Source organism: Oryzias melastigma, linkage group LG4 (assembly GCF_002922805.2).
Source record: "Oryzias melastigma strain HK-1 linkage group LG4, ASM292280v2, whole genome shotgun sequence".
NCBI classification, from domain to species: domain Eukaryota; kingdom Metazoa; phylum Chordata; class Actinopteri; order Beloniformes; family Adrianichthyidae; genus Oryzias; species Oryzias melastigma.
In genome coordinates, this window is record NC_050515.1 from 1,836,626 (window position 1) to 1,862,398 (window position 25,773).

The following is a 25,773-nucleotide window of genomic DNA, read 5'->3' on the forward strand; positions in this document are numbered from 1 at the left end:
TCAAGTGAAGATCTGGTTTTGATTTTAAATTGAGGATTAACAACATGAAAGAGATAAAACGAGACGACAGGACTGAGTTTTAGGATCACTAGCCGGTGTGGTAATAGTGACCGATCGCCTCAGATTCCTTTCAGGAATTTAGATTTCTGCTCATTTACGAGTCATAATAATAATAACAGTACTATTAGTTTAATTAAAAGGGGACAATGCTGTTTAAAAATACACATGGTTTATTAGCCAAAGACTAGTTTTTATCTGTAGTCGTCTGACTATGATGTAAAAAGCACATGTACACAATATAATACAAAATAAAAAGAATTACCATACAAATAGCTAAAATAAAACATCTTAATCCAAGTATCAAACAGGCTCATCATACTGTATGTTGTTGGCAACTGTAGGTGTTGATAAGCCACGATCTCCAAGTCTTTAGTTTTTAGTGATTTTCTCTCCTCAGGTGTGAAGTTTTACTCCCTTCTGCTCTTTAATGACTTAAAAATAAAAAGTCTGAGGCTGATAATAGATAAATGACAGAATGAAGGAGTTGGATTTGTCTGTCACGCGGTCTGATAGCAGGGTAAAGGTAGTATATAAACTTTACAGGATGCAATAAATACCAATGCTTACACTAACTGATCTAAGAAAAACGATTATAATTCAAAGGTTGGATTTACAGAATCCACCCACAGATCCTCAGACTTCATAGCACTTCCTGCAAAAGAAAATCAGAATCAGAAACGTTTGCAAACATGATGTGAAGATGATTAAAGCCTCAGTCACATGCACCGGATGGGGGGGTCGACCTGTACAGGTGCTGCAGGTTTTTGGGTTGTCCTACATGTGGAGGGTTGTAAAGAGGAGCGGCTGCATCATAAAAGGGAGTTAGGGGGTTAAAAAAACTCAAATTCATACGACACGCCTGTGTGGAAGCATTTGAGACTGAATATTTAAAATAAAAGTCAATTCTGGAAATGCTTTTTCATTTTAAACAACGTACCTGCATTATTTGTCTCGTAAATGAAATGAAAAAGCCATTCTCTGAACGGCTTTTTCCTTTTCATCTTCAACGCTGATCATTCTGTGACATAATAAAGAAAATGGCATTCGATATTTCATTTTCAAAGTTATTTGGTAAATTAGCACCAAAGTTAAATTACAGAAATTAACTGTTAAAATTAAAATGGATTAATAGAAATGCTTTTTCGTTTTCACAATGTACCTGCATTGGTCGTCTCTTAAATAAAACCAAAAATTCTCCGAAAGGCTTTTTCATTTTCTTCTTCAACGCCGCTCATTCTGTAACTTCACTAAAGTGACAAAGACAATGAAGACGCCATTTTTGTTTTAACATCTTCAAGTGTCTCATAAAGTACATCAAAATATGAAGATAAACTAGAGTACTTTTCCTTTCAACTGTGATATATGAAACAAAAAAGGAAAATAAAAACAGGAAGATCCTAAAAACGTGCTTGAAAATGACTGAAAAATTAGGAATTTGAGAACAAAAAATTCCTAAAAAAAAAAAATGATACTTGAGACTCAGCTTTTGGTCCACTCATTCCTGGAGACTTTACCCAGGAAACCCTGAGACTCAGAAAACGAATATAGAAAATCCTACAAATTCTTCAGCACCGGGAGAGAGTTCTCTAGGGTTAAAGAAGGGGGAAATAAACAACCTTTGTTTGAGTACTTTGAGACAAAAAACAGGATTTATCAAAGCGACTGTTATGGAAACTTGTAATAACGGACAATTAATAAATATTTGTTTTACGTACAATATGTGGTAAAAAAAATAAATTAAATAAAAAAAAAATCAAACATTATGGTAAACTCATAAAAACCCCAGAATAAAGTTCGTCGTAATCATCCACCTGGGAGAAAATATGGCTGTAATGAAACGATCCAACACTGAGACCGGGATACACATTTTGGCAGGGGAAGGTACCTTGGCACAACACCGCACTGCCTGTGCTCCCCGTACAGGTTTGACCATTTTCCCCGTATCCACCGTGAGGTGATCTGTGACTAAGGCTCAACACCAGCACGAATCTCACCTCCTTTCCTCAAATGTCTGGTCATCAGGTCAGCCAGTCCAAACAGGACGAGCGCCAGAGCGCCACAGGCTGCTCCGTAAGCGGCATACTGCAAGATCTTCAACCCCAGAGAGCGACCTCAACACAAATCACACGATGTCAAGGTCACACATCACCTTTAATTCAGTCGTTTTAACCTGTGAGAGATACCTGTGCAGGTGGGGATCTGGTCGCTCCAGGACCCAGAGGAGGAGCAAAGCAGAGAAGTGGAGCCGTTCAGGGAGAATCCGTCTTTACAGGTGAACACGCACTCGGAGCCCAGACTGAAGTTAGCCAGCGGATGGGAACAGTTCATGGACACGGGTGACGAGTGATGGAGGGCTGCACACCGCACAGCTGAGAACCACAGCAGAGAGATGAGAACCATGGTTCTGACATAACAGGGTTCTACGTGTGGGCGGGGCTCACGTCGACAGGTGGGAACGTCTGGACTCCAGCGGCCTGAGGGGTCACATGTCACTGAAGCTGCACCTTTCAGCCTGAAGCCCTCGCTGCAGTCATAGTCACAGCGGGAGCCGAAACTGAAGGGGGGGTCCAGGAGGCTGCAGTTCATCCTCCCGTACTGAGGCGCTGTCACCAGACGGGGGCACTGTTGCACTTTGTAAAACATTTGACAGCAGGTTCAGGTTAGCTTTAGTGTTTTAACACAATTATGGAACAAAAAAAATACATTCTTTCATGATCTTCCTTGATTTGTTAATTTCTACTCCGGAACAAATTTATCTGAACTAATGTTGGCGTTAAAGGAAGAAACAGCTAAAGTATAAATTCGTTTTTTCAAAAAGGTTATTTTTGAATTGGGAGAAAACAAAGTTTATGATTTTTAGTATTTGCTAAACAGATGAAAATGTAACACTAAATATTGATCAACTTAACTTTTGTAAAATAAGAAATAAAATTTCTAAATGAAAACTTAAAATGGAAATCTCACATTAATCATTTGAAAAACAAAATTTGCAAAAAATTTGGAATTCTTTACAGAGTTAAAGATTTATTTAACAGTCAATCCTTATCTCTAGAGAATTATCAACGGGTGATTTTCACCCGAGAAAAAGATTTTATACAATAAGTTGCATTTTTCTGAGTGTCACGGGTTCCTGGGTAAAGTTTCACGTCCCGGGAATGTGTGGACCAAAGACCAAGTCTCCAGTATCAATATTTCATTTATTTATTTTTAAAGATTTTTTTGTTCTCAAATTGCTAATTTTTTCAAGCATGTTTTTAGGATTTTATTTTCTATTGTTTCTATCACAGTTGAAAATAAAAGAAAACTGCTCTAATTTATCATGTTTCGTCCTACTTTGATCATTTTTTTATGAGAAATACTTTTTATTGGGTGTATTATTTTGGATAAAAATCCCCCTACAAAAGTGATGGTGTAACTTCTTATAGTGAAAGTGTTCTAGGGTTAAGCATGTTATATTGTTCTTTTATTTTAGTGTTACTGCCTTGAAGTTTGGGTAAAAGCATCTTCTGTTCATACGTCTTTGATTCTCTTACAGAAAAAGCAATAATCAACAAAACAGGCAGCAGAGAACACACAGATAATCTGTTGAATCACGACTGCTAAAGTTTGCAGATTTTGTTGATTTTAAAACTGTATTTTTTATGTTAAATGCCAAATTAAAAGCTCCCCTATAAATAATTCAATCTCTTTTTTTCATTTGTTTCAGAAGATAAAAGCAACAGGAGGAAAAATCCTTTCAAAGTCGCATTTGCACAACTTTGAGACAGACACACATCAGGAACTCACTGGAATCTACATTAAAGAAACTACAATCAAAGCTGCATTCAAAAAATGTTTAAAAGACAAGAGAATAGATAAATACAAGCAGAAACATTAGATTTTTTCTTCATTCAGTTCCAATTGCTCAAGTCTAAAGAATGATTTATGCGTGTTCCCTTGTTAAAATGTAATCAACAATAAACCACTCTTATAGCAATAAATTTAATAAATAAAGTAAAAAATATTGATAGTAGCTAAATTTAGCACAGAGTTTAGTGGGTTTATCTGTTAGTTTGGCCACCACAAACATATTCAGGTACCCTTTACTCTACCCACTGTTATCAAGAGAGAACTATTATTGGTTTACAATAATTATCATTTTTTTAATTTGACGAGATTATTTTTCTAGGAGTAACTATTAGTAAATATAAACAGGTTTTTCTTCCCTTTTATGTGTATTTTAATTGTTGTTTACATGTAAACAAGCGCTCGTTCCATTTAAGATCCTCGTTCACTTCAATGATGGTTACCTCGACAAAGAGGCGCCTCATCGCTCCATGTTCCTGCAGACGTGCACTCCGTGCTTCCTGCCCCCGTCAGTTGATAGCCTCTCTCACAGGTCCAAGAGCACCGAGAACCCAAACGGAACTCTCCGTGAGGATCCGAGCACGCCAACGAGCCGTGAGAGGGGGGGCGGAGACCAGGGCATCTTTGAGCTGAGGAGAGAACGGATGAAGATTGAAATGAAGACGCATGTTCGGTTTATGTCATCACGACAGGAAGGAAGATTTGTACCAATGCATCTTGGGATGTCTGCGCTCCAAACGCCAGAAGAGGTGCAGTTTGTCTCCTCGGTTCCATTCAGGACAAATCCATCCTCACAGGCGGATGTGCAGCGAGAACCAAAGCTGAACTCTCCATGTGTGTCGGAGCAGACCAGAGAACCGTGAGCAGGAGAGCTGACAGGAGGACACGACTTTGCTGGAAAATGAAGGGAAGTGGAGTTTGGTGATTTTAACGTAAGAGATGAAAAATGAAAACTTTGACATTGAAACAGAAGTGGATTCATGTTTTTCTACCCAGACACTCCGGAGGTTCTGTGCTCCACGTCTCCTGAGAGGAACACTCGACGTCAGCTGTTCCGTTCAGGACAAAACCTTCGTCACACGCCGTCGAACATCGAGAGGCGAAGCTGAACTTTCCATGAGGGTCCGAACAATTCAGAGAGCCGTGGGCGGGAGATCTGAGAGCCGAGCACTTTTTCACTGCGAGCAGAGAATCAGAGTTCGGTGATGATTAGAGGCGATACATATTGCGATACGATGCGTGTCACAATACAATATATCTCAAGAAAGTACCAGAAACAATATTTTCCTTTTTATTTTCAATTGTGACTCGGAAAAAAACGTTATCTGAATATTAATGCACCGTTCACACATATAATTGTAAAATACATTTGATTTAATAATCAAAACAACGATCTCTGCAACTGTATCCTATATACAAGTTGATTTTAACCAAGCAGTTTCAAGGTGCTTTTATTTTGGTAATTCAAGACATTTTTATTAAAAGTCAACATTGTCTGATTTTTGAAACAAAGTATTTTTCCACATAAGAAAAAAACTCTAAAAGATAAAATGTGTCTTGAGCATTTTAAATCGAGTATCAAGTATCACCAAATGAAGTATCGCGATATTTCACTGAATCGATATTTTCTTATATTCTTAGTGAAGATGCTGCATTGTGTCAATGAAAAAACTGAACAGAATTCATCTTTAAAAACCAAAAAAAAATCAGAATACAGAGAAGTTTACCCAAACAAACGGGGACATCAGAGGTCCACGTGCCTCCAGAGGAGCACTCTGTGTCAGCCGTCCCGTTCAGGAGAAACCCGTCCTCACAGGACGTCGTACAACGAGAACCAAAACTGGATCTTTCATGTGGATCCCAGCAGAGAGTGGAACCATGAGAGACGACGGTCAGAGGGGGACAGGTCAGGGCTGAGGAGGAAAACGTTCAGAGAAAAGCAAAACGAAGGAAGAGTTTGTTAATGGTATTTTTATCCTCTAGAAGTAAAAACAAATAACTTTTGAAAGATGTCAGCTCGCTTTTTCTTTTGGTTTAAAGAGCCCCCACCACGAGAATTCTATTTTTTGAGGTTTTAAATGCATTTTACTGTTCATTCCTCACCATAAAAAACCCCAAAACGGTATTTTGATCTGTTCATGAATTTAAGAGTAATCCTGTAAAAACCTGCGCTGTCTGCAGCAGCCCCTCCCACACCCACGAAAATGAGCGGTTGGAAACGCGCCAACGTAAACATGATGCCAACTATTCCCTCCAGGAAGAGTCTGTGTGGCGGGGGGCTGACCAAGATGGCGGCTTGTGCGGACGTTAGTTTTCAACTTGTTGCGCCAAACTTTTTAAATGTGGAAACTGACTAATTAAACGCTCCTTTTGAAGTTCTTGTTGTTACAGACCAAAAAGGAAACAAAATAAACTGTTCAATGCCATCTCGAGAAAGGAAAAGGACCTCTAAGGAGAGCAAAGCCATGGCTAGCAGCCGCAGTGCTGTTAGCGGTGCGGGTCATGACTACACCCAGAAGGATAATGCTGAACAAGACACGGTCATCCCGGAGGAAGAAGAGTTTCTTCCCGCCTATTTCTACTGGGTAGACTCCATGCAAAGAACCGGATCCCAAAAAAGCGCTGCTGGGAACGCCTCCAGGTGAGAGGAGAAGCAGCGGTTGTGATAATGACACCGTTGATGTTCTTTCAAACCTGATTAACACCCACTTTGATGCCATGGAGTAAATGATTAATGACAATGACGATGATATAGACAGTATTCGTAAGAACAGAGCTGAAGGAGCCTTTGTCAGATCAAAGCTGAAATGGTTAGAAGAAGGTGAGAGTAACTCTTCTTACTTTTTTCAGCTGGAGAAACATCGAGCCAAAACAATGTTAGCCTTTTCTACAGTAAACTTTATGCCCATGAACATAGTAAAAACCTTTATAACCCTATTATAATTCAGAATATTCGTTTCTGAATTACATTATACAACAAATACATCCATCTGAACGTGATTTATGTGACTCTTTCAGAAAATGAAGTTCTTTCCTCTATTAACCATCTTAAAAATAAAAAGTCTCCTGGGTCAGATGGGTTAACTGGGGAGTTTTATAAACAAATTGCCCCTTTTCTAACCCAGGTATTTTTAGAGAGCATAGAAAAAGGCATCCTTCCTCCAACGTCAAATCAAGTTCTACTCACCCTTATACCAAAATCCAAAAGAGATGTACTTCTCATTGACAATCGCCGCCCAATATGTCTATTAAATAATAATTACAAGATTCTTGCATCTGTCTTTGCCAAAAGTTCTAAATTCAGTTATTGCAGAGACCCAATCCGGATTCATACAAAACAGACACATCTCACAATATTTATATTGTTTTTGACATTCTAGATTACTCACACCTGGTTTCTGTTTTATACTCTTTTTAGACTTTTACAGAGCCTTTGACTCTGTTAATCACAACTTTATCTTCAGCTGTCTTCATTAATTTGTCTCTTTCTTCTGTAATAGTTATAATAATGCAAACTGCTCTATAAAACTGAAAGATGGAACCTCCCCTGGATTCAGTCTTAATAGTGCAAAATATAATTTTTTTGTTCTACTAATCTTAACATTTCAACAATCCTGAGCTAGTAAACAAAGTGTTTGTTCTCTATCTAACTTGTGTTATTTGATGAACTCTTTTCTATGGCAAACACAACACCATTGAATTGGTTGTACGTTTATTCTGTAACACTTCAACACAACACTTAAAATGAGGCAATAAAACTGAACAACAACATTTTCAGCACAATACATGATTTATAAAAACACTTTACGTTTAACCCTGGAGGACCCAACAACAATCTTAACAACTTTTAAAGTTAATTAAACAAATGTGGTTTTTATATGTTCATTTTGAAAAGTTAAAAGCAGCCAAAACAATTAAAAATAACATACAAATGAAAAATTGAAAATAGAATACATTGAAAAACGAAATAATGAAAAAAATTGAGGGTCAAATTTGACTCTGTGGGTTTTTCAGGGTTCATTCATTCATCTTCTCGTCCGCTTTGTCCCTTTCGGGGTCGCGGGGCTGCTGGAGCCTATCCCAGCTACTGATGGGTGAAGGCGGGGTTCACCCTGGACAGGTCGCCAGTCTGTCGCAGGGTTATTATACGAAATATGAAACTTTAAAGACGAGTTTTCAGTAAAATAACTTTAAAGAATGTAAACTTCTTCAAAATTATTCCATCAAAATAAATGTTTATTTTCTCCTTTTTTTGCTTGAATAAATCATAAACTTATTTATCAAACCAATAATTTTAATTTTTGAACAAAAACGTTTGAATCATCAGCATAAAGAGAACGTTTTGAAACACTTTTGCAAACTAACTCAAATATGAAAGAGAAAGACTAAGAGGACCGACCAGCAGACTGTACACATTTTTCTCCTCTTACCCCCCACCCCCCATGTGAACCAGAAGACCCCCCACGGTGATCGCTCTTACCCCTGCAGGTCGGGACGCCTGCGCTCCACCTCCCTGAGGACAAACACTCCACCTCGGATGTCCCGTTTACTACGAAGCCCTCCTTACAGGTGACGGAGCACCTGGAGGCAAAGCTGAAGGGGCCGTTGGGGTGTGAGCATGACAGGACGCCGTGGGTGGGAGGGGTGACCGTCTGGCAGAGTGTCACTTCAGGAAAAGACAGAAAACCATCGATCAAAGACTCGTGGATCTACGTCAGCTCAGAGGATCTGATGTCATACCTCGACAAACAGGAAGTTCATGACTCCAGTTTCCCCGCGCTGAACATTTGGTCAGGTTTGTCCCGACGAGTTCAAATCCGTCCTCACACATCAGGCTGCACTCTGATCCATAGCTGTGCTCCCCCACGGGGTCCCGGCAGTGGATGGAGCCGTGCAGGGGGGCGCTCAGGTTTCTGCACCGCACAGCTGGACGGGGGCAGAGCCGTTATTTCAGCGAGGACGCTCCGACGCTTCTGACGCTCAGAAAGAGTTCCTGTCCCACCTGCACACCTGGGGGCGGGGCTGCTCCACTCTCCAGATGCCAGGCAGGAGATGGAGCTGCCGCCCAAAAGGTCGTGACCCTCCTGGCAGGTGAAGTCACACCGCGAGCCGAAGGAGGAAGGCTCTATGGAGTCCAGGCACACCATGTTCCCCCCAGCAGGAGCAACAACAGCAGGACACTTTCTCACTGGGGGGGCAGAGATATCAATCACACATCCATTCAGAACGACCTGAAGGGAATGAATACACGCTGACAGGATTTATACAGACTCATAATCATAAATGAGTGTGAAGGGAAGCGACGACAAGAGTGACCTGAAACTTATCTGGACAGGATGTAGATTCCCAGAACGTTAATGTTGGTAAATCCTCGGTTTGTCAGCTCACCTGAGCATTCTGGAGTCCCAGCCGACCACCGGCCCGTGTGGTCACACCGGACCCGCTCCTGTCCGACGAGCTCGTAACCGTCATCACAGGAGAACTGACAGGTGGAGTTGTAGCTGAAGGGGCTGATGGGATGGCTGCAGTTCAAACTGAAGTCGGTCTGGTTCAGAGCGGGACAGCGCTCCACTGTGACAGACGGGGGGGGGTTCAGCCTGACATCCTGATTAAAAGATGATTGACTGACGGGTCATCCACGCACCTTCACACTGAGGGACGGGGTGGCTCCACCTCCCGTCAGCCTGGCACGCCAACACGGACACGCCCACCAGCCGAAAGCCGACTTCACAGTGGAAACGGCAGGAAGAGTTGAACCGATTGGGTCCGTTGGGATGGACACAGAGCTGAGAACTTTGTCTGCGTTCTGCCAGAACTTCACAGGCCACAGCTGCACAAACACAAAGAAAAATGATGGAAAAAGAGAAGATGTGGTTTTAGAGTTTGTCAAACATTGACTTAAGAGGAGCAAAATTTGGATAATTATCAGATTTTTTGAGAAGCGAGAGCGGAATTGAGAAAGTTTGTTAAATTTACTCCAAAATTTTTGTTTATATTTTAACCCGTAATCGGTCGGTCAGCTGGTTTTGGTTGCTATTTGAGTGATTTACAAAAAATGTAATAAATAAACAACCAATAAAAATCCTTCAATACACTACAAGTCCTGATCAGTTTAGCAAACCAAATGAATACAATCAAGTACAAAACAATATTTTACAAATAAATCAAATTTTTTTACAGACGTACTTTGGAATCATTTATTCTTTTTACTGCAAAAGAAGATCTTATTTTTAATTTATCAGTTAAAGTATTCCATAATTTCACACTAAGAATTGAAACACAACTAACCATAACATTGGTTCAAACTTTCATCTTTTCAAAGTAAAAAATACTTTTTGAATTATACCGACTAACTCTTAAAGTAAATAATTTCTGTATATTTTTTTAACTAAATTTTGTTTTTCCCAATGAACAAGTTATAATACCTAAATATAAACAATGTCCTTTAATTTTAAGCTTTTAGTCAAACAAAAAAAAAATAGTTGGATCACAATATCCTGTTCTATTCACTATTCTAATAGATTTTTTTTTTTGCAATTTAACCAAAGATTCCATGATAGTTCTTCCTGCATTTCCCCAAATCTCTGCACAATATGTTAAAACAAAACTGTTATTTTTTTATGTCTCCCCTTCATTAAGCAGATATCACAATTGATTGTTTTTTTTTAAAGTGTAAAATAATTGTTTTTCAAAGACCTACTCCAATGAAAATTGTGATTTTGAGATGTTCTTGTGGCGTTTTTCTGATGGACAACATTTATAAAGAAAATTAAGATCAAAACTGCATTTATGACTATTTTAAAATCTTTCTGAATCACGAACAGACAAGAAAATGCAGTTTGAAAAAGATAGCATTTGTGATGAAAGCTCCATGCCCCGCCCCCTTCTGACGCATCCACTTGTCAACAAATAGATCCATAAACGCCTTTGTTTTCCTTGTCCGAGCCGGAATCTGGATCTAGCTGGAAAGCTACGAAAGCTCCCCATTGTTGTTGCACCGCTAACGTTGGTGTGAGGGGCTGTGAGCTAGGAGGAAAGCGTGTAAACAAAGGAATTATGGGAAATGAAGCCAGGCTTACAGTATGAACTCTTGCCGCTCTGCAGAAACTAGGTCCTAGAAAACGGCACAGGTTTTTGGATTTCGGCTAAAAACATCATAAAAGACCACTCACTGCCTTAAAAACAGATTAAAAGATGATCAGAGTGGACTTTTGTCAAACGTTGTGACGTCAGAAGAACCAGGAGCATTTGGATAATCATCAGACTTTTTTGGGAAGCGAGAATAAAATTGATGAAGTGTGTTATATTAAAAGGTTGGCTAAAATCCCCTTTTTTGTTTTAATACGTGCTGTTGTGTGCATTAACAATTATGTGGAAAGCAGTGTCTTAAGCCACATTTACAGATATTCACCAACCTTTCAGATGTCTTGTACTAAGCCTGGTGTGAGGAATTGAAACAATTAGAAATGTTGCATTACCTGCGATAATGCTACCGTGAGTGCTTTTTGCTGAAAGAAGTCGCTGAAAATGCTGAAGCTTTTTGCTGAAAATGGTGACACAATTTACTTTAATTGCTGAAGGGATTTGCTGAAAATGCAAACTTTAAATTTCGGGCTGCACGGTGGCGCAATGGTTAGCGCTCTTGCCTCACAGCGAGAAGGCCCCGGTTCGACTCCCGGCTGGGACCTTTCTGTGTGGAGTTTGCATGTTCTCCCCGTGCATGCGTGGGTTTTCACCGGGGACTCCGGCTTCCTCCCACCGTCCAAAAACATGCTTCATAGGTTCATTGGTGACTCTAAATTGTCCCTAGGTGTGGATGTGAGAGTGTGTGTGATTGAGGCCCTGAGACAGACTGGAGACCTGTCCAGGGTGAACCCCGCCTTCGCCCATCAGTAGCCGGGATAGGCTCCGGCACCCCGCGACCCCGAAAGGGAAGAAGCGGTCAGGTAAATGGAGGGATGTATGAATGACTGGAAATTTCATTAAAGGAGCTATGAAAGAGCACTTACCTACATTTCTGCAAAATTTGTAGTAAAATTGCTTAAAAATCCCTAAATACATGCCAATTTGCAAAAAAAAAAAAATAATAATAATAAAATAGTGTGTTGCTTAAATATGAAAAAAAAACTCAAAATTAGCATTAAAAACCTCACTGGGTGCCAAAAGCTAGCTTGTTGCTTAAATACTACGAAAACTCTAAAATAAACTAAAATTCCTCAGTAAACTAAATTAGTCAAAGACGTTAGCATGTTGCTAAAATAGAAGCTAACCTCTAAATTCACCTATAAAAACCACAGTAGACCAAATTACCCAGAAACGTTGCCATGTTGCTAAAATTGGAGCCAAACTCCAAATTAGCCTAAAAAACATAAGTATACAGCAAATTAGCCAAAAACGTTAGCATGTTGCTAAAATAGAAGCTAAACTAAATTCACCTATAAAAATCACAGTAGACAACAAATTACCCAAAAACGTTAGCACGTTGCTAAAATAGAAGCTCTAAATTAGCTTAAAAATCATCAGTGGACAACAAATTAGCCAAAACGTTACCCGGTTGCTAAAATAGAAGCTAAACTCTAAATTCACCTATAAAAATCACAGTAGACAACAAATTACCCAAAAATGTTAGCATGTTGCTAAAATAGAAGCTCTAAATTAGCTTAAAAATCATCAGTGGACAACAAATTAGCCAAAACGTTACCCGGTTGCTAAAATAGAAGCTAAACTAAATTCACCTATAAAAACCACAGTAGATAACAAATTACCCAAAAACAGTAGCATGTTGCTAAAATATTAGCTAAACTCCATTTTTTTTAAACTACTATAAAAGATCAAACATCGCCCATGACTATATTTAAAGGCTAGTTGATAAGCCACTTAAAATGTTGACATTTTAAGACTCATTTATTTCCTATATTTTGCTCAATATTTCAAAATTATTCTTACTAAGGATTCCCACAACAAATCTCTCTTACACGCGTTTGGTGCTTTCAACGTAATGTAGTGATCCTGCCCACAGCAGGAGTGCATTGTGGGAACCATGTGAGGTGGTTGTTTCCATGCAAGGCTTAATATTAATAATATTAATAGTAATATTGTTAAATCTTAGGCTGGCCCGTCAAAGTGATAATACTGAGGACATTGGATCCTGTCATTGTTTAGTGCCTCCTGTATCTGGTGTCCTGTAGTGAATCAGACCCGGGTCAGCTCAACCTTCTGCCTCCTTCTAAAAGTTTGGACAGTACATGCTAGCACCTCACTGGTCTGTAGCATATTGAGTTCTGCTCCATCTAGACCTATGCGCTATGACGACTGCTACAGTAAACATACTTCACTTTCCTTCACCTACCGTTTGGTTTAAAACCATAAATGTGGCATCCTTATGTCTAAATCCATGAAATTCTGAAGAATACATTTATTTCTTAGTGAAAGTTTTGCTCACCTTCCTCACAGTGCAGACCCAGGAAACCAGGGTGACATCTGCAGGTGAAATTCCCTATGGTCTCCTCACAGTCTCCATGAGCGTTGCAGGACTCCCGAGTACAAGAAGCTGAATAAACACAAAAAGAGCCTTAAAGTAAATATGAAGAAGTCAGATTTATTCCTTCAGTACAGAAAGGTTTACCAGCGTAGCAGATGGCTTCCTTCCGTTTGCTGCATTTCTCATTGTTCCACTTGGCCGTGTCTTTATCCCTCTTGATGTACAGCTCCACACAGTCCTGACCGGCCAAGTCGTCCGGCTCCTCCGACGCCCAGCGCTGAGCCTCCACGGGAACGGGCTCGTTGGTTTTCACCCAGGTCCACATTCCAGCCACTTTTTGAACTCCTATCCAGTAGTACTTGGGGCTACGAGGCAGAAAGATGTTCAGATATTCAGCCTCCTCCTTGTTCTGGATGGAAACCAGGTCCACAAAGTGGTTCTGGCACCACTGGCGAGCCTCGTGCCATTGCAGGTTGGAGCCTTTGCTGTAGGTGTAGGTCCATGCATGCACCCCTCCTCGATTCACTGGGTATAAAATGTCACATATGATTATCAAGTCAAATAAAACAGTTTTGGGTGAAGGGAACTCACTTCTTCCCACCAGAATGAAAACTCCCGTCATCACAAGGAGCTGGAAGTTCTGAGAGATTCCAACTGATATCTGCAGAAAATATACCAAATGCATGAAGCAAATTATATATGAGAACCATTTAAAGTGATAAAGGTCTTACCATGTTATCTGTCGGTCATTAAAATATCTCCAGAATCATAAAGGGAAGGAGTGAAACCTGTTAAGTAATCCCACTTCTGCTCTTATTTCTGTCCCTCCCACCCCCAAAAAGAAGAACTCCATTTATTCTTGATGTGTTGGGAATAAATCTACACAACAAAACTCAGAATTTATGCAAGCAAAATGTTTATTTCATGTGAAACTTCATTTGAATTTATTATTCTTCACAAATCTACACACAGTGCTGCAAATGTTCAAGCCACACGTGCATATATTTAGGATTTTTGCAGGTATGCCGATAAAATGGCAACATATTTCCAGTTTTCTCGTTTCTTCAGGTCATCGCGACCTCGGGTTTCCTGTGGAAAAAAAACAGAACATCAGCTGAACTTAAAAACTGACAGAGTTCAAGCAGCTCTGACACTGACCTTTCTTGAGCAAGTTTACTTCCTGTTAGAGACATAAAAAAAACACGTTTAAAGTGTTGCGACAAGATTTCACTTCACGTTTTGCCACATTGACTGACTTTTTCTGCGTTTGATCCCGCAGAGGCAGACGCAGATGCAGAGAGACACAGCTCCGTACCCGGCGACGGCCAGCAGGGAATGTTTGTAACCTGAGGATTCAGACGCCTTTAATACGGAGTTCCAGATGATTTACTGGAACTTTTCAACCGTTAATGTGATGATTCCAGTGGATTCTGGAGAAGAAAAGGCTCGTTCTCCTCAAACACGTTAAAGGTTTTGTGTTTAAAGCGTCACCGTTTAGCAATATGCTAGTATTTTACGCTCATTTGAAGTTTAAATAATATTTTATCAATAAGACAGATAGACCTTTATTGTCATTATCACAAGGACAATGAAATTGCAGCAACCGTTTCAGTGCAAAGAAATTGGCATAAAAATACTGAACATAATATAAAATACGATATAAAATACAAACAATATGTAGAAAAATATATACAATGAACTGTGCATATAAGTGTATATTGGCTAAGATATTGGTGAAATTAGAATTGTTTCCAGTTTTTAGGATAGTTTAGAGTTTAGCTAATATTTTAGTATTATACTAGCTTGATTAATTTAGACATTTTTCTAGTTTTTAGGCTAATTCTGAGTTTAGCTAATATTTTTGCAATATTCTAGCTGTTTTCGTCAATTTAGACATTTTTTCAGTATTTTAGGCTCATTTGAAGTTTAGCTACTATTTTAACAAAAAGCTAAGATATTGGCAAAATTAGAATTGCTTCAAGTTTTAGGATAATTTAGAATTTAGTTAATATTTTAGCATTATACTAGCCGTTTTGGCTAATTTAGACATTCTTCCAGTTTTAGGATAATTTGGAGTTCAGCTAATATTTTTGCAATATTCTAGCTGTTTTGGTCAATTTAGACATTTTTTCAGTATTTTAGGCTCATTTGAAGTTTAGCTATTATTTTAGCAACAAGCTAAGATATTGGCGAAATTAGAATTGCTTCAAGTTTTTAGGATTATTTAGAGTTTAGCTAATATTTCAGCAATATGCTAGCTGTTTTGGTTAATTTAGACATTTTTTAAGCTAATTTGACATTCAGCTAATACATTAGCAGGCTTTCAGATTCAGCATATCAGCATCTTAAGCAGCCACATTCCGCTTACAGCATTCACACTAGCATTATCACAGGTAACGCTAAATATCTAGTTTTTTTTAATCTATGTTATCTAGATTTTATTTGTTAATTTGATTATTCCAGTAGATTCTGAAGAAGATCAGCGGCTCGACGAGAATCCACTGGAATTATCACGTTAACGGTTGAAAAGTTACAGCACGTTAAAGATTTTGTGTTTAAGTGTCACCGGTGTCATCTCAGATGTTAAAGGTTTAACTTAGTTGGATTTCACAAATCTGTTCCTCCTGATACTCACTTGTACAAAAAGGTCTGGATTGGCTCCAGACGCCGGTGGCCCTGCAGGTCACCGCTGAGGAGCCAATCAGGAGAAACCCTGGGTTGCATTTAAATGTACAAGTTGTGTTGAACTTCTGGGTTCCTCCGGAGCAGCTCTGATATCCATGATCCATCTGGGAGAGGGGAGCACATTCCACAGCTGGAAGAAACAAACATTTGGATTAAAAATGCACTAAAACTGATGACTTTTCTATCAAAATTCCTTTAAATTGATGAACAATTTTGATCAGAGGGTCTGCAACCGTTACCAGTAAAAGAGCTATTTGAGCTCATTTACTGATCAAAACTTAGTACCTGCTACAAAGTCTTATTTTGATTCTGTGTTACATTCATTATTATGTATTTTTCAATAATATGAATTATGCTTCTGTTGTGGTATTAATAAAACAAAAATATATATAAAAAAAAACAGCATTTTCTCGAAATTTGTCATTATTTTTTTTGATAGAAGTTCGTATGATTTCCTTTCAAAATAAAAGACTCTCAGCTCCTTGAGCCAGACCAGATCCCCCCAGTGCAGTTCTGGACAGCATAAAATAATGTCCTTTACACTAATAAAGGAAAAGACTTTTTCTAACCAAAGTTTTGCTCAGTATTTGAAATCGGTACATTCTGGAGGAAGCATAAACCAAACACAACCTCTTAAGCCAGCAGGGATACTAAACCTTGACATTTTTACATCCAACAGGCACACCGGGCTCAGGTCTAGGGGAATAAATACAAAATGACACAATAACATAAAAACTGGACATAAACTTGGCCACACATAAAATAATTCAGGGAGACTGCTGACCCCGCCATGTCGACCATCGGAGTTAGCAACTCCCGCTAAGGGCTGCTTCACTAAAACTACCTGAAGAAAAAAAAAAGCAGAAAACACTACAAACTACCAAGGTCCAACCTCAAACTAAAATAACAAAACCCAACAGTACAAGAATGCTGAGGAAAAAGAGGGGGGAAAGAAAAAAAAAAAATAATTACAAGCCTAGCTCAACCAAAAATTACCCCTCAAAGCCAGCTGCTCTGTTCTCTGCCTCCCTTGGCGAGGCTGCCTCTGACTTACACACCTGGCAGGTTAATTAAGATCATTCGCCCCACCTGCCAGGTGAGCAGCATGGCAGGGCTTTGCTGTAAAGTTGCAGCACAGCAGCAGCAGGACGGAACATTTCTACCTTTAATTTTGTGAACATGTAAGCTCCAAAAGGAAAAGCAAACATGTTCACAAAAAAAAAAATAAACATGTAGAGGCTTCACAAAGGAATGAGAAAGACACAGAAACACTTTGCTAATATACACTATTGAGAGGTAAAAGAGTGACTCCGGAGGTTGCAGACCCCTGATTCAGACCGAAAACATGTCCTCACCTGTTTGACACCTGTCTCCATAGAAACCGTCTTCACAGAGACAGGTCGTGTTTTCGATGGTTTCTTGGCAGGAGCCTCTCTCACACGACGTGTTTTTGCATTGAGCTGTTTCAGAACATCATCATCATCGGGACAAATCCACCGATTTATCTGCAGACGATCGATCAGCTTTACTCACCTTCATAGCACACAGGGAATTTGAGGTTGGAACATTTCTCGTCGTTCCACTTCCCTCGGTTCGACCTGTTGTTGACGTAGATCTCCACGCAGAACTCGTTGACGTGGACGTTGTTGGGCTCCTTTGCGGCCCAGGAATCCTCCCCCACCCACGTGCTGTTGTGGCCGATCCATTTCCACGTTTCATTCAGGTGGTTCTTGGTGATTCCGATCCAGTAGTAGGGGCTGTTCGTCTTGTTTGGCAGCAGGGAGACCACGTAGTCGTTCTCCTTCTGGTTCTGGAAAACCACCATGTCCGAGAAGCGGCTCTGGCACCACTTCCTGGCCTCGGTCCAGTTCATCGTCTTGGAGTCAGAAAAGTGATAAGTCCAGCCGAAGGACGGCCCAGGCTGGAAGCCAACTTAAAGAACGCAGAGATTCATCCATCGAGCAAGTGTTTATGCATCTGAAGATCGAGTTTAACTCACCTAGGATCAGGATGATGGTCCAGCTCATCTTTAAATAGAAGAATAAAATGTTCAAATTGAGGTGACGCTCCAACATAACCACATGCTGGAAATGAGCAGGAGTGGTTGGGTTTTATACGGCTGCTGTGTTGCTTCAGTCCAACATTGTCATAGAATAGCTGGATGTTTGCTCTGGAGGCTGAATGAAGGCGACGAAGGATTTCAGGAAAACTGCTGAACACACCAAACACTTTCTTTAGGATAAAAACGGATGTTTTGATAAGGATTTATAGCTCAAATGTGCAGTTTTTTAAGCCTATTTTGAGGGAAAGTCTCCAGATGTTTTCTTGTTTTCTAATAAAGAAGCTGTTGGGATGCATCTGAACATTTTTAATACAAAATCCACCAATACATCTATAACATGTGTCAAAGTCACGGCCCGGGGGCCGGATCTGGCCCTCCAGAGCATTTTATTGTTATTAATGACCTGATGTTATCTCGTACTTATTTCTAACTTGTATAATTTTGACAAAATATATTTATACAAAGAGTAAAATATTGAAAGTTATTCAAGGTTTAAGTTGATTTATTCTGGAATAATATTCCTGCTTTTTAATTATTCATATTTATGTTGAAAAGTTACGGTTTTAAAGTTTTGAAAATTGTCATTCTGTTTGCTTTTTGGATTATTTTGTCATTTACTAAGATTTTTTAGGCTATTTTGGAGTTTAGCTAATATTTCAGCTACATGCTAGCTGTTTTGGCTAACCTACGTTTTTTCTTCTTCTTTTTTTTTAGGCTAATTTGGCATTTAGCTAATATTTTAGCCGGGTGTCAGCTTCAGCATTTCCAACTATCGACTTCAGCTTTTTCAGCTATCAGCTTCAGCATCTTTAGCGGCCAAATTCAGCTTTAAGCATCGACAATAGCAGGGTGGTGTTCTCGCCTCACTGCGACAAAGCCGTGTTCTGTGTGGAGTTTGCGTGTTCTTCTTGTTCATGTGTGTGTTTTCTCAGCGCATCCCAGTTGAAAAACACGCTTCATAGACTCATTGGTATTTCTGATTTGCTTCGAGGCGTGCATGTGAGAGTGCGACCCCTCAACTCCATGGCGACCTGTTCAAGGTGTCTGTTTTCACCCAATAGGAGCGGAGCTGGGTCCAGTGACCCCACGACCCCACGACCCCATGACCCCATGACCCCACGAGGGATTCAGAAGGTTCTGAAGCTGGATACTTGCTGTGTTTATTTAGTAAAAGTTTAAAAACGCCTATATATACTCAAATATTAGATGGTTCTAAGTAGACGTGTGATGTACAGATATATGTTAAAACACTCTAATAGAGTTGTCTGAGAAGTCCAGTAGATATATGTATATTTGATATATTATATGTATATTAGTCATTGTGCCTAATGAGAAATAACAGTCTATTAGTTTTTTTATTACTTATAAATCACTAAAATATGTAGATTTTGAGTCTGTTTTGAAGAAAAGTGTCTTTTTTTATCAACTCCAGTAGACTATTTTCAGATTTCCTAATAATAAAATCAGTTTTTATGCAGCTGAACTTTATTGATACACAAAAAGTCTCTGGCTTTAAAAACTCTAAAGCGCATATTTGAGTCCAAACATAAAATGTCCTGTTTTTTAGTGTTTTGGATTCAAATGCTCACTATTTTACACCATGTTTCCATGTCTTTTGGAACATTCTTGTTTGTCTTTAAACATTTTGAAATGCCACTTTGTATGAACGGAGCAGCAGAAAAGAATCTGCCTTAATTTTATTGCTCACATTTTCATGCAAACCCAAAGAAACCATAAAAATATCCCAAAATAAAAACTTTTGAAAGCCAAAGGAGCAGATTTTGCAGGATAAATTTGTGGTGGTGTGGAGGAAACCTGTTATGCTTTTTCATTTCATTTATTTCTGCTTTTATCTACTAGCTGGAGCAGTTATCTGTAACAATGCAAACAAATGACATGAAAGTGAACGACTTTCACTCACATTTAATGGTTATTTTTGTAATCCCGTCTGGAATTGCCTTCAGTTTCAAACTGAAGTTAATGAGAAATGAAACTTGTAACGCGATCGTTGTTCTGATGCTTTTCTTCCATGAAAGTGCTGACTCTTAAACTCCTGTCAAACTTCAAATCCTTCGTTTTTACGGAACAGATCTTTAAATAAACTCGTCTTCTTCCTTCTTGAATATGAGAAAAGCTGCTTGAGTTATGAAACAGATGCAACAACGAATAGCACATGACAGCGTTTTATTTATAAAAAATCAGAAAAGATTTCACAACATATCTGAATACAAAAAAAATCCCCAAAATAGTGAATAAATACAAATAAATAAATACCTTCAATAAATCAGTGACAGGAATTCTGCATATTTACAGCCATGTTTTCAGAGTTCAGACAAGCTGAAGAACAATTTGTTCAACATAAAACTCCCACTGGGAGCAGATACGGATCTGATCATGAATTTAATTTAAGGGAAATCCTTTTTTTACACTAAAATGTCACATTTTCACTCTGAAATTCATGCACACGCTCTGTCCCTTGCTGTCTCTAGATGAGGCTGTCGATGCTGTTTTTGTAAACCTGTGGAGGCTCGTCGATGTCAGAGTTACTGTCAAGAGAAAAGCAATAAATAAACAAACAAACAAACAAACAAACATTAAATTAACCAGCTTTTCTGGCGGAAGCTCACCTGTTCAACTCAAATTTGGAAGCTTTACTCTTCATTCTTTTCAAGATCCACACTGCCAGAGAAAGTCCTGAGACCGCAGCAGCGCCCCCTACTGCCACACCGCTGGTAATGGCAGACATCTGGTATGAAGGAGCTGGAAAAACAAAAGACGTGAGTGACTCCACCAAACCGCCAAATTCACATTTAGGATGCTTCGATTTACCTTGACAGGTGGGGGGCTTCCCAGTCCAGTTGCCATGGCGACCGCAGGTCAGCAGCTCGTGTCCGTCTAGCGTGAAACCTTCATCGCAGGTGATGGAGCACTGCGAGGTGAAGACGGGAGGGCCGTCCGAGCAGTTGATGTGGCCGTTTTCAGGAGCCTCGGGTGGAGGGCATCGAACGGCTGAGGGAGAGAGACACGTCAGACTTCACTGACCACAACACGGGTTTAACCCTCTAACACTGGAGCTCTCATGTGATTGCTTAGTGAGCATTCACACAACAGTGATTCTCCTGCTCCTTTCCATGTATGTTTTTCAGCTTGTAATAACTTATATTTTCAGTGATTTCAGTAATATTGGTTTCAAAACGTTCAGCTCATTCAGGACGTTACTGCTTGTATTTTTGGTATTCATACTTTATAGTTCTTTGAAAAATATTGAGCATAATATGCCCCTTAGGAAATGAATATGGAATAACTCAAATTCTTCAAAAACTTTTTGCACTTTGACACTTGTGGACTTCTGCACATACTAGAGACCATTCAAACTTTAAAAGGTTCAGCATCTACTGGGTTTGTAAGGTAATTTGGAGTTTAGCTAATATTTTAGCGTTATGCTAGCTGTTTTGGCTAAATTAGACATGTTTCTATTTTTTTAAGGATAATTTGGAGTTTAACAAATATTTTGGCAACATGCTAACTGTTTTGGCTAATTTATGCATTTTTCCAGTTTTTAGGCTCATTTGGAGTTTAGCTAATTCTTTAACAGTATGCTAGCTGTTTTGGCTAAATTAGACATGTTTCTAGTTTTTCAAGGATAATTTGGAGTTTAGCTAATATTTTAGGATTAGGCTATTTTTTTTTTTTTTTTTTTAATTTGGCATTGATCGCACATTTTAGCAAGCTTTCATTTTCAGCATTTTCAGCTTTCAGCTTCTTCAGCAGCTACATTCAGTTTACAACATTCACAAGCATTATCTCAGGTAATACTATCTAGTTTTTAATTGCTAAAGTGATAATTCCAACAGATTCTGAAGGAGAAAAACAGCTCAGAATCAACTGCAATGATCATCTTAACAGTTGTTACGGTTTGTTAATGATTCTGTGTCACCGATGACGCCTCAGGTGTTACAGGCTAAACAAAGTGGAGATGAGACCTTTGCATGTGGGGGCGACGCCGCTCCACTGTCCATTCTCAGAGCACTTCCTGTGGGCCGCTCCCTGCAGTTCAAAGCCCGGTTCACACCTGAAGCTGCAGGTGGAGTTTACTCCCAGGTTGTTGGGAGGTTTGCTGCACTCTGGGATGAGCTGAGCGTCTTTCTTTGGAACTGGACATTTGATCTCTAGTGGAGAAAAAATCAAAAACACTTTTAGTGTCAGTCCAGTATTTATTGCTAAAAGGTTCCAAAAGGGGTTTCCTACCAACACACTCAGGTATCTTCCCGCTCCAGACACCTGCCGATGTGCAGGTGACCTCACCAGGCCCTGTTAGAGTGAAGCCTGCTTCACAGCTGAAGCTGCAGTCTGCTTTGAAGCTGAACTTCAGCTCTGTCTCCTCTCCACATCGGACCATTCCGTTCTCTGGATCCTGGAGAGCAGGACACTGAACAGCTGGAAGAAGGTTTAGAAATCAATATTTTTTGTATCAATTTCAAAGGGAAACAAAGTATTTTGCAAATATGCACTCGTACCAACACAAGATGGCGTTGAGGCGCTCCAGAGGCCTGAAGATTCACATAGCAGAGCGCTAGAGGAGGGAGGATCCAGCTTATGACCCTCAGCACAGGAAAATACACATTCAGACTGGTAGCTGTGGTTCCCCAGAGGATGAGAACACTCCATAAGTCCAGCCGGAGGAGGAGACAGATCCTTACACTTCACCACTGTCCAGGAAAAGAAAAGATTCAGTATTTTCATGAACAAATGGGTTGATTTGAGCTTCACCGTAACTCACGTTGGCACTGAGGGGACTCCTCTGACCAGAGGCCCATGTCGGTGCACCTCTGAATGCCTGCTGACGTCAGCCTGTATCCGTCCTCACAGGAGTGTCGGCACAGCGAGTCGTAGGAGAAGTCTCCGTTCTTGTGGGAGCAGTCCACGTGTCCGTGTTCGGGGGGAATCACGTCCTCCTTTCTGCACTGGACAACTGCAGAACGTACATGCAGTCACTGAAGCTGCAGAAGCGAAATCTGTGGTGAATGTGGCTGCCGTTTCTCACCATGCTCACATCTGGATCCGTAAAATCCTGGAAGGCATTTACACGTGTGGTTGTTGATGGTCTCGATGCACTCTCCGTTGTAGCAGGAGTCGTCAGTGCAGGAAGCTGCAGATACACGAAGAGAAGAAGTATTAAATCTGCTGATTGACTTCATCCAAATGGTCGAACACTCTTAGAAAACTTACATTTAAAAACACTGATTGTGAGTAGGGCGGCCACAAATTATGATTTTAATAGTCGACTATTTGGAAATTGATCACTGCTTACCTCGCATTACCTACCACTACATTTGCTGCACTGAGACTATTTATGCGACTCTGGGTGTCTTTTATTTTGAAAAGATGTCATATAAACCTCTGTCAAAAGTTAAAAAAGCATCGTCATATTTTGTGTGAACCAATTCAAGTTTTTTAGGGCACAAATACATTTTTTGTTGGGACAAATTTAATGTTTTGTATGAATACATTTGTATTTTGTGGGCAAAAAATAGCATTTTGTGGCACAAATTGGTATATTCCTTCCATAAATTAGTGTTTTGTGGGAATTAATTAGCATCATGTGGGCACAAATAAGTATTTAGTGGGCAAAAATATTTGTATTTTGTAGAAAAATTCGTTTTTTGTGGAAAAAAAATTTAATTTATGGCACAAATTGCTGTTTTGTGGGAACAAATAAGTATTTTGTGGGCACAAGTTGGCAATTTTTTGGCACAAATTGGTATTTTTCCACCACAAATTAGTGTTTTGTGGGCATTAATCAGTGTTATATTGGCACAAATAAGTATTTTGTGGGCAAAAATATTTGTATTTTGTAGAAAAAAAGTGTGTTTTGTGGGGAAAAGTATGTTTTTTGTGACACAAATTATTGTTTTGTGGGCAAAAAATTGTATTTTGGGGTAAAAGGCTATTTTTTTTTTACGTTCATCTTTCATTTCTGCTAAAATGTTAATTTTATTTTTTTTCTGCTAGATTTTGTGGCTCCTACTGGGTTGTGGTCTGGAATGATTGGCCTCTTAAAGGCTGCAGATCTATGCAATGAGCAGCAGATTCAAAACATTTTTGAATTGATTTTGTCTTGATGGGTAGTTAAAGTGTTAAAAATTCATTTCTCACCTGTATAGCACAGAGCTGCCTTTTTCTTGGAGCATCTCTCGTCATTCCACTTCCCCGCCTGCTCCGTCCTTTTGATGTAAATCTCCACGCAGTCCTCAGGTTGACCTTCTTTGGAGCCGTCATTCCCGTTGTTGGGTTCCCCCGCTGCCCAGTTGGTGGCTTCGGGGGTCAGGGGCTTGTTGGTTCCCACCCACGTCCAGACGTCGTTGATCTTACGAATCCCGATCCAGTAGTAGCTGTCACTCTTTGGAAGACTTCTGCTGAGGTGGAGGATCTCCTCCTGGTTCTGGATGGCCACCATGTCCGTGTATCTCTGTTGGCACCACTTTCGTGCTTCTTCCCACTCCATGTTGTGGTCGGACCAGTGGTACGACCAGCCGGCCACATTTCCCCACAGAGACAGCACTGAGGGGCAGAGAAGGATTCAAAGATCAATTCCAACATGAGGTTTAATGTGTTTTTACTCATTGTAATAATAAAAAAGAGTTATCCCAATGAATCATTACTTCACTTTACTATATATGATAGTGGGGCACGAAAGTGATTAAATATGCTAAACTATTTATTTACATTGAATAAATGCAAAAAATATGAAGTGTACTAAATTATTTTAATTTTTAAGTTAAGTCATTGTCATAATTTTCCACCAAATTAAAGATTAATTTTAGTCAAAAATACAAACCGGAGCAGAGAAGGAAGAATCGGATCCAAGACGATGAAGAGTCCTGAAGCTGAACTGAATTAAACCCAGAGAGTTTCTGTCGACAGAAAACCAAATCAATAAAATATCAATATTATCAAATCACCTCTAGATGTTGGTCCAGCTGCACTCACCATGTTTAGAGTTTCTTAAGGAGCCTCAGAAGTCCAGTGAGTGTCTGCAGGGATTCTGGGTTCTGGGTCGGGATGGCTCCGACGTTTATACTTTCCTGACCCGGTCCAGATTTCCTGGAAGCTGTCGTCACGCTCAGGATTTTTTCGCTGGAAATTCCAACTCAAGAATCCCCTCCACTACAACACCGTCCCACCCCCCTCAGTCTTCTGAAACCTTCCTGACCCTTTTGTGTTCTGATTATAAAATAAAAGTTTTCATATTTCCTTTCTTTCTTACTGTTAGTCTGTTTTCATCAACACAAATTGAACATTATAGGGAAAAAAACAGCATCAGCACTAATAAATAAGTGAAAAGAAGCAGAAAGAAGACAATATATTTTTTATTTTCACAAATTATTTGTCTTTTTTTAATATATTACAATTCAGCGCCATTCTACAAATCTGTTACTAAGACAATATTTTTTTAAATAAAGTTTTTGAAGTTGTTTGATTCTTTAAAAAACTTCAAATGTCTTTGTATGTTTGTAAACACAAACACCACTTTTAATAGAATAGAATGGAATAGAATAGAATTGAATAGAAAAGGACAGAATAGAATAGAATAGAGTAGATTAGAAAAGGACAGAATAGAACAAAATAGAATAGAATA

The 25,773-nt window shown here is 39.5% G+C and overlaps 3 protein-coding genes and 1 long non-coding RNA gene across 8 annotated transcripts; 1 reads left to right on the forward strand and 3 right to left on the reverse strand.

The window, feature by feature from the left end:
• Positions 1-229: 229 nt before the first annotated feature.
• Positions 230-17,204, reverse strand: LOC112150899 (selectin P). Of its 5 annotated transcripts, XM_036211415.1 has the most exons (22): positions 16,857-17,027; positions 16,729-16,768; positions 16,023-16,202; positions 14,644-14,733; positions 14,546-14,567; positions 14,119-14,476; positions 13,979-14,048; positions 13,532-13,912; positions 13,349-13,456; positions 9,551-9,736; positions 9,295-9,477; positions 8,909-9,094; positions 8,647-8,832; positions 8,387-8,572; positions 5,634-5,819; positions 4,899-5,084; positions 4,615-4,800; positions 4,350-4,535; positions 2,502-2,690; positions 2,244-2,429; positions 2,055-2,171; positions 230-712 (listed from the first exon to the last, which is right to left on the reverse strand). In XM_036211415.1, the coding sequence occupies exons 6-22, from the start codon at positions 14,119-14,121 to the stop codon at positions 651-653; spliced, it is 2,787 nt and encodes a 928-aa protein (XP_036067308.1). In that variant the 5' UTR covers positions 14,122-14,476; positions 14,546-14,567; positions 14,644-14,733; positions 16,023-16,202; positions 16,729-16,768; positions 16,857-17,027; the 3' UTR covers positions 230-650. The 5 variants fall into 5 exon arrangements, with proteins under 5 accessions (XP_036067308.1, XP_024135196.1, XP_036067307.1 ...); XM_024279428.2 differs by lacking the exons at positions 16,729-16,768; positions 16,857-17,027 and adding an exon at positions 17,069-17,204; XM_036211414.1 differs by lacking the exons at positions 16,729-16,768; positions 16,857-17,027 and adding an exon at positions 17,045-17,128.
• A 63-nt stretch (positions 17,205-17,267) lies between these two features.
• LOC112150730 (L-selectin) lies at positions 17,268-18,105 on the reverse strand. Its single transcript, XM_036211418.1, has 2 exons — positions 17,606-18,105; positions 17,268-17,532 (listed from the first exon to the last, which is right to left on the reverse strand). The coding sequence occupies exons 1-2, from the start codon at positions 17,943-17,945 to the stop codon at positions 17,405-17,407; spliced, it is 468 nt and encodes a 155-aa protein (XP_036067311.1). The 5' UTR covers positions 17,946-18,105; the 3' UTR covers positions 17,268-17,404.
• A 2,196-nt stretch (positions 18,106-20,301) lies between these two features.
• sele (selectin E) lies at positions 20,302-25,364 on the reverse strand. The gene is made up of 11 exons (XM_024279459.2): positions 25,125-25,364; positions 24,973-25,048; positions 24,291-24,695; positions 23,179-23,283; positions 22,915-23,106; positions 22,652-22,843; positions 22,383-22,571; positions 22,118-22,303; positions 20,964-21,143; positions 20,762-20,894; positions 20,302-20,680 (listed from the first exon to the last, which is right to left on the reverse strand). The coding sequence occupies exons 1-11, from the start codon at positions 25,125-25,127 to the stop codon at positions 20,620-20,622; spliced, it is 1,722 nt and encodes a 573-aa protein (XP_024135227.1). The 5' UTR covers positions 25,128-25,364; the 3' UTR covers positions 20,302-20,619.
• Positions 20,736-21,340, forward strand: LOC112150922. Its single transcript, XR_002920032.2, has 2 exons — positions 20,736-20,883; positions 20,972-21,340. It is a non-coding gene; the product is annotated as an uncharacterized LOC112150922 (long non-coding RNA).
• Positions 25,365-25,773: the final 409 nt, after the last annotated feature.

Coding starts and splice junctions, on each gene's coding strand:
- LOC112150899 (XM_024279428.2), bottom strand. Junction 9,737..13,348: donor GGGTCTGCACTGTGAGGAAG/GTGAGCAAAACT, acceptor GTGTTTGTGCAG/CTGTGGCCTGTGAAGTTCTG. Junction 9,095..9,294: donor TGGGACTCCAGAATGCTCAG/GTGAGCTGACAA, acceptor CTGCCCCCCCAG/TGAGAAAGTGTCCTGCTGTT.
- LOC112150730 (XM_036211418.1), bottom strand. CDS start 17,945: ATGAACTGGACCGAGGCCAGGAAGTGGTGCCAGAGCCGCTTCTCGGAC. Junction 17,533..17,605: donor ATTCCCTGTGTGCTATGAAG/GTGAGTAAAGCT, acceptor GTTCTGAAACAG/CTCAATGCAAAAACACGTCG.
- sele (XM_024279459.2), bottom strand. Junction 23,284..24,290: donor GGCAGCTCTGTGCTATACAG/GTGAGAAATGAA, acceptor GTGTATCTGCAG/CTTCCTGCACTGACGACTCC. Junction 20,895..20,963: donor GAAGCCCCCCACCTGTCAAG/GTAAATCGAAGC, acceptor TTGTTTTTCCAG/CTCCTTCATACCAGATGTCT.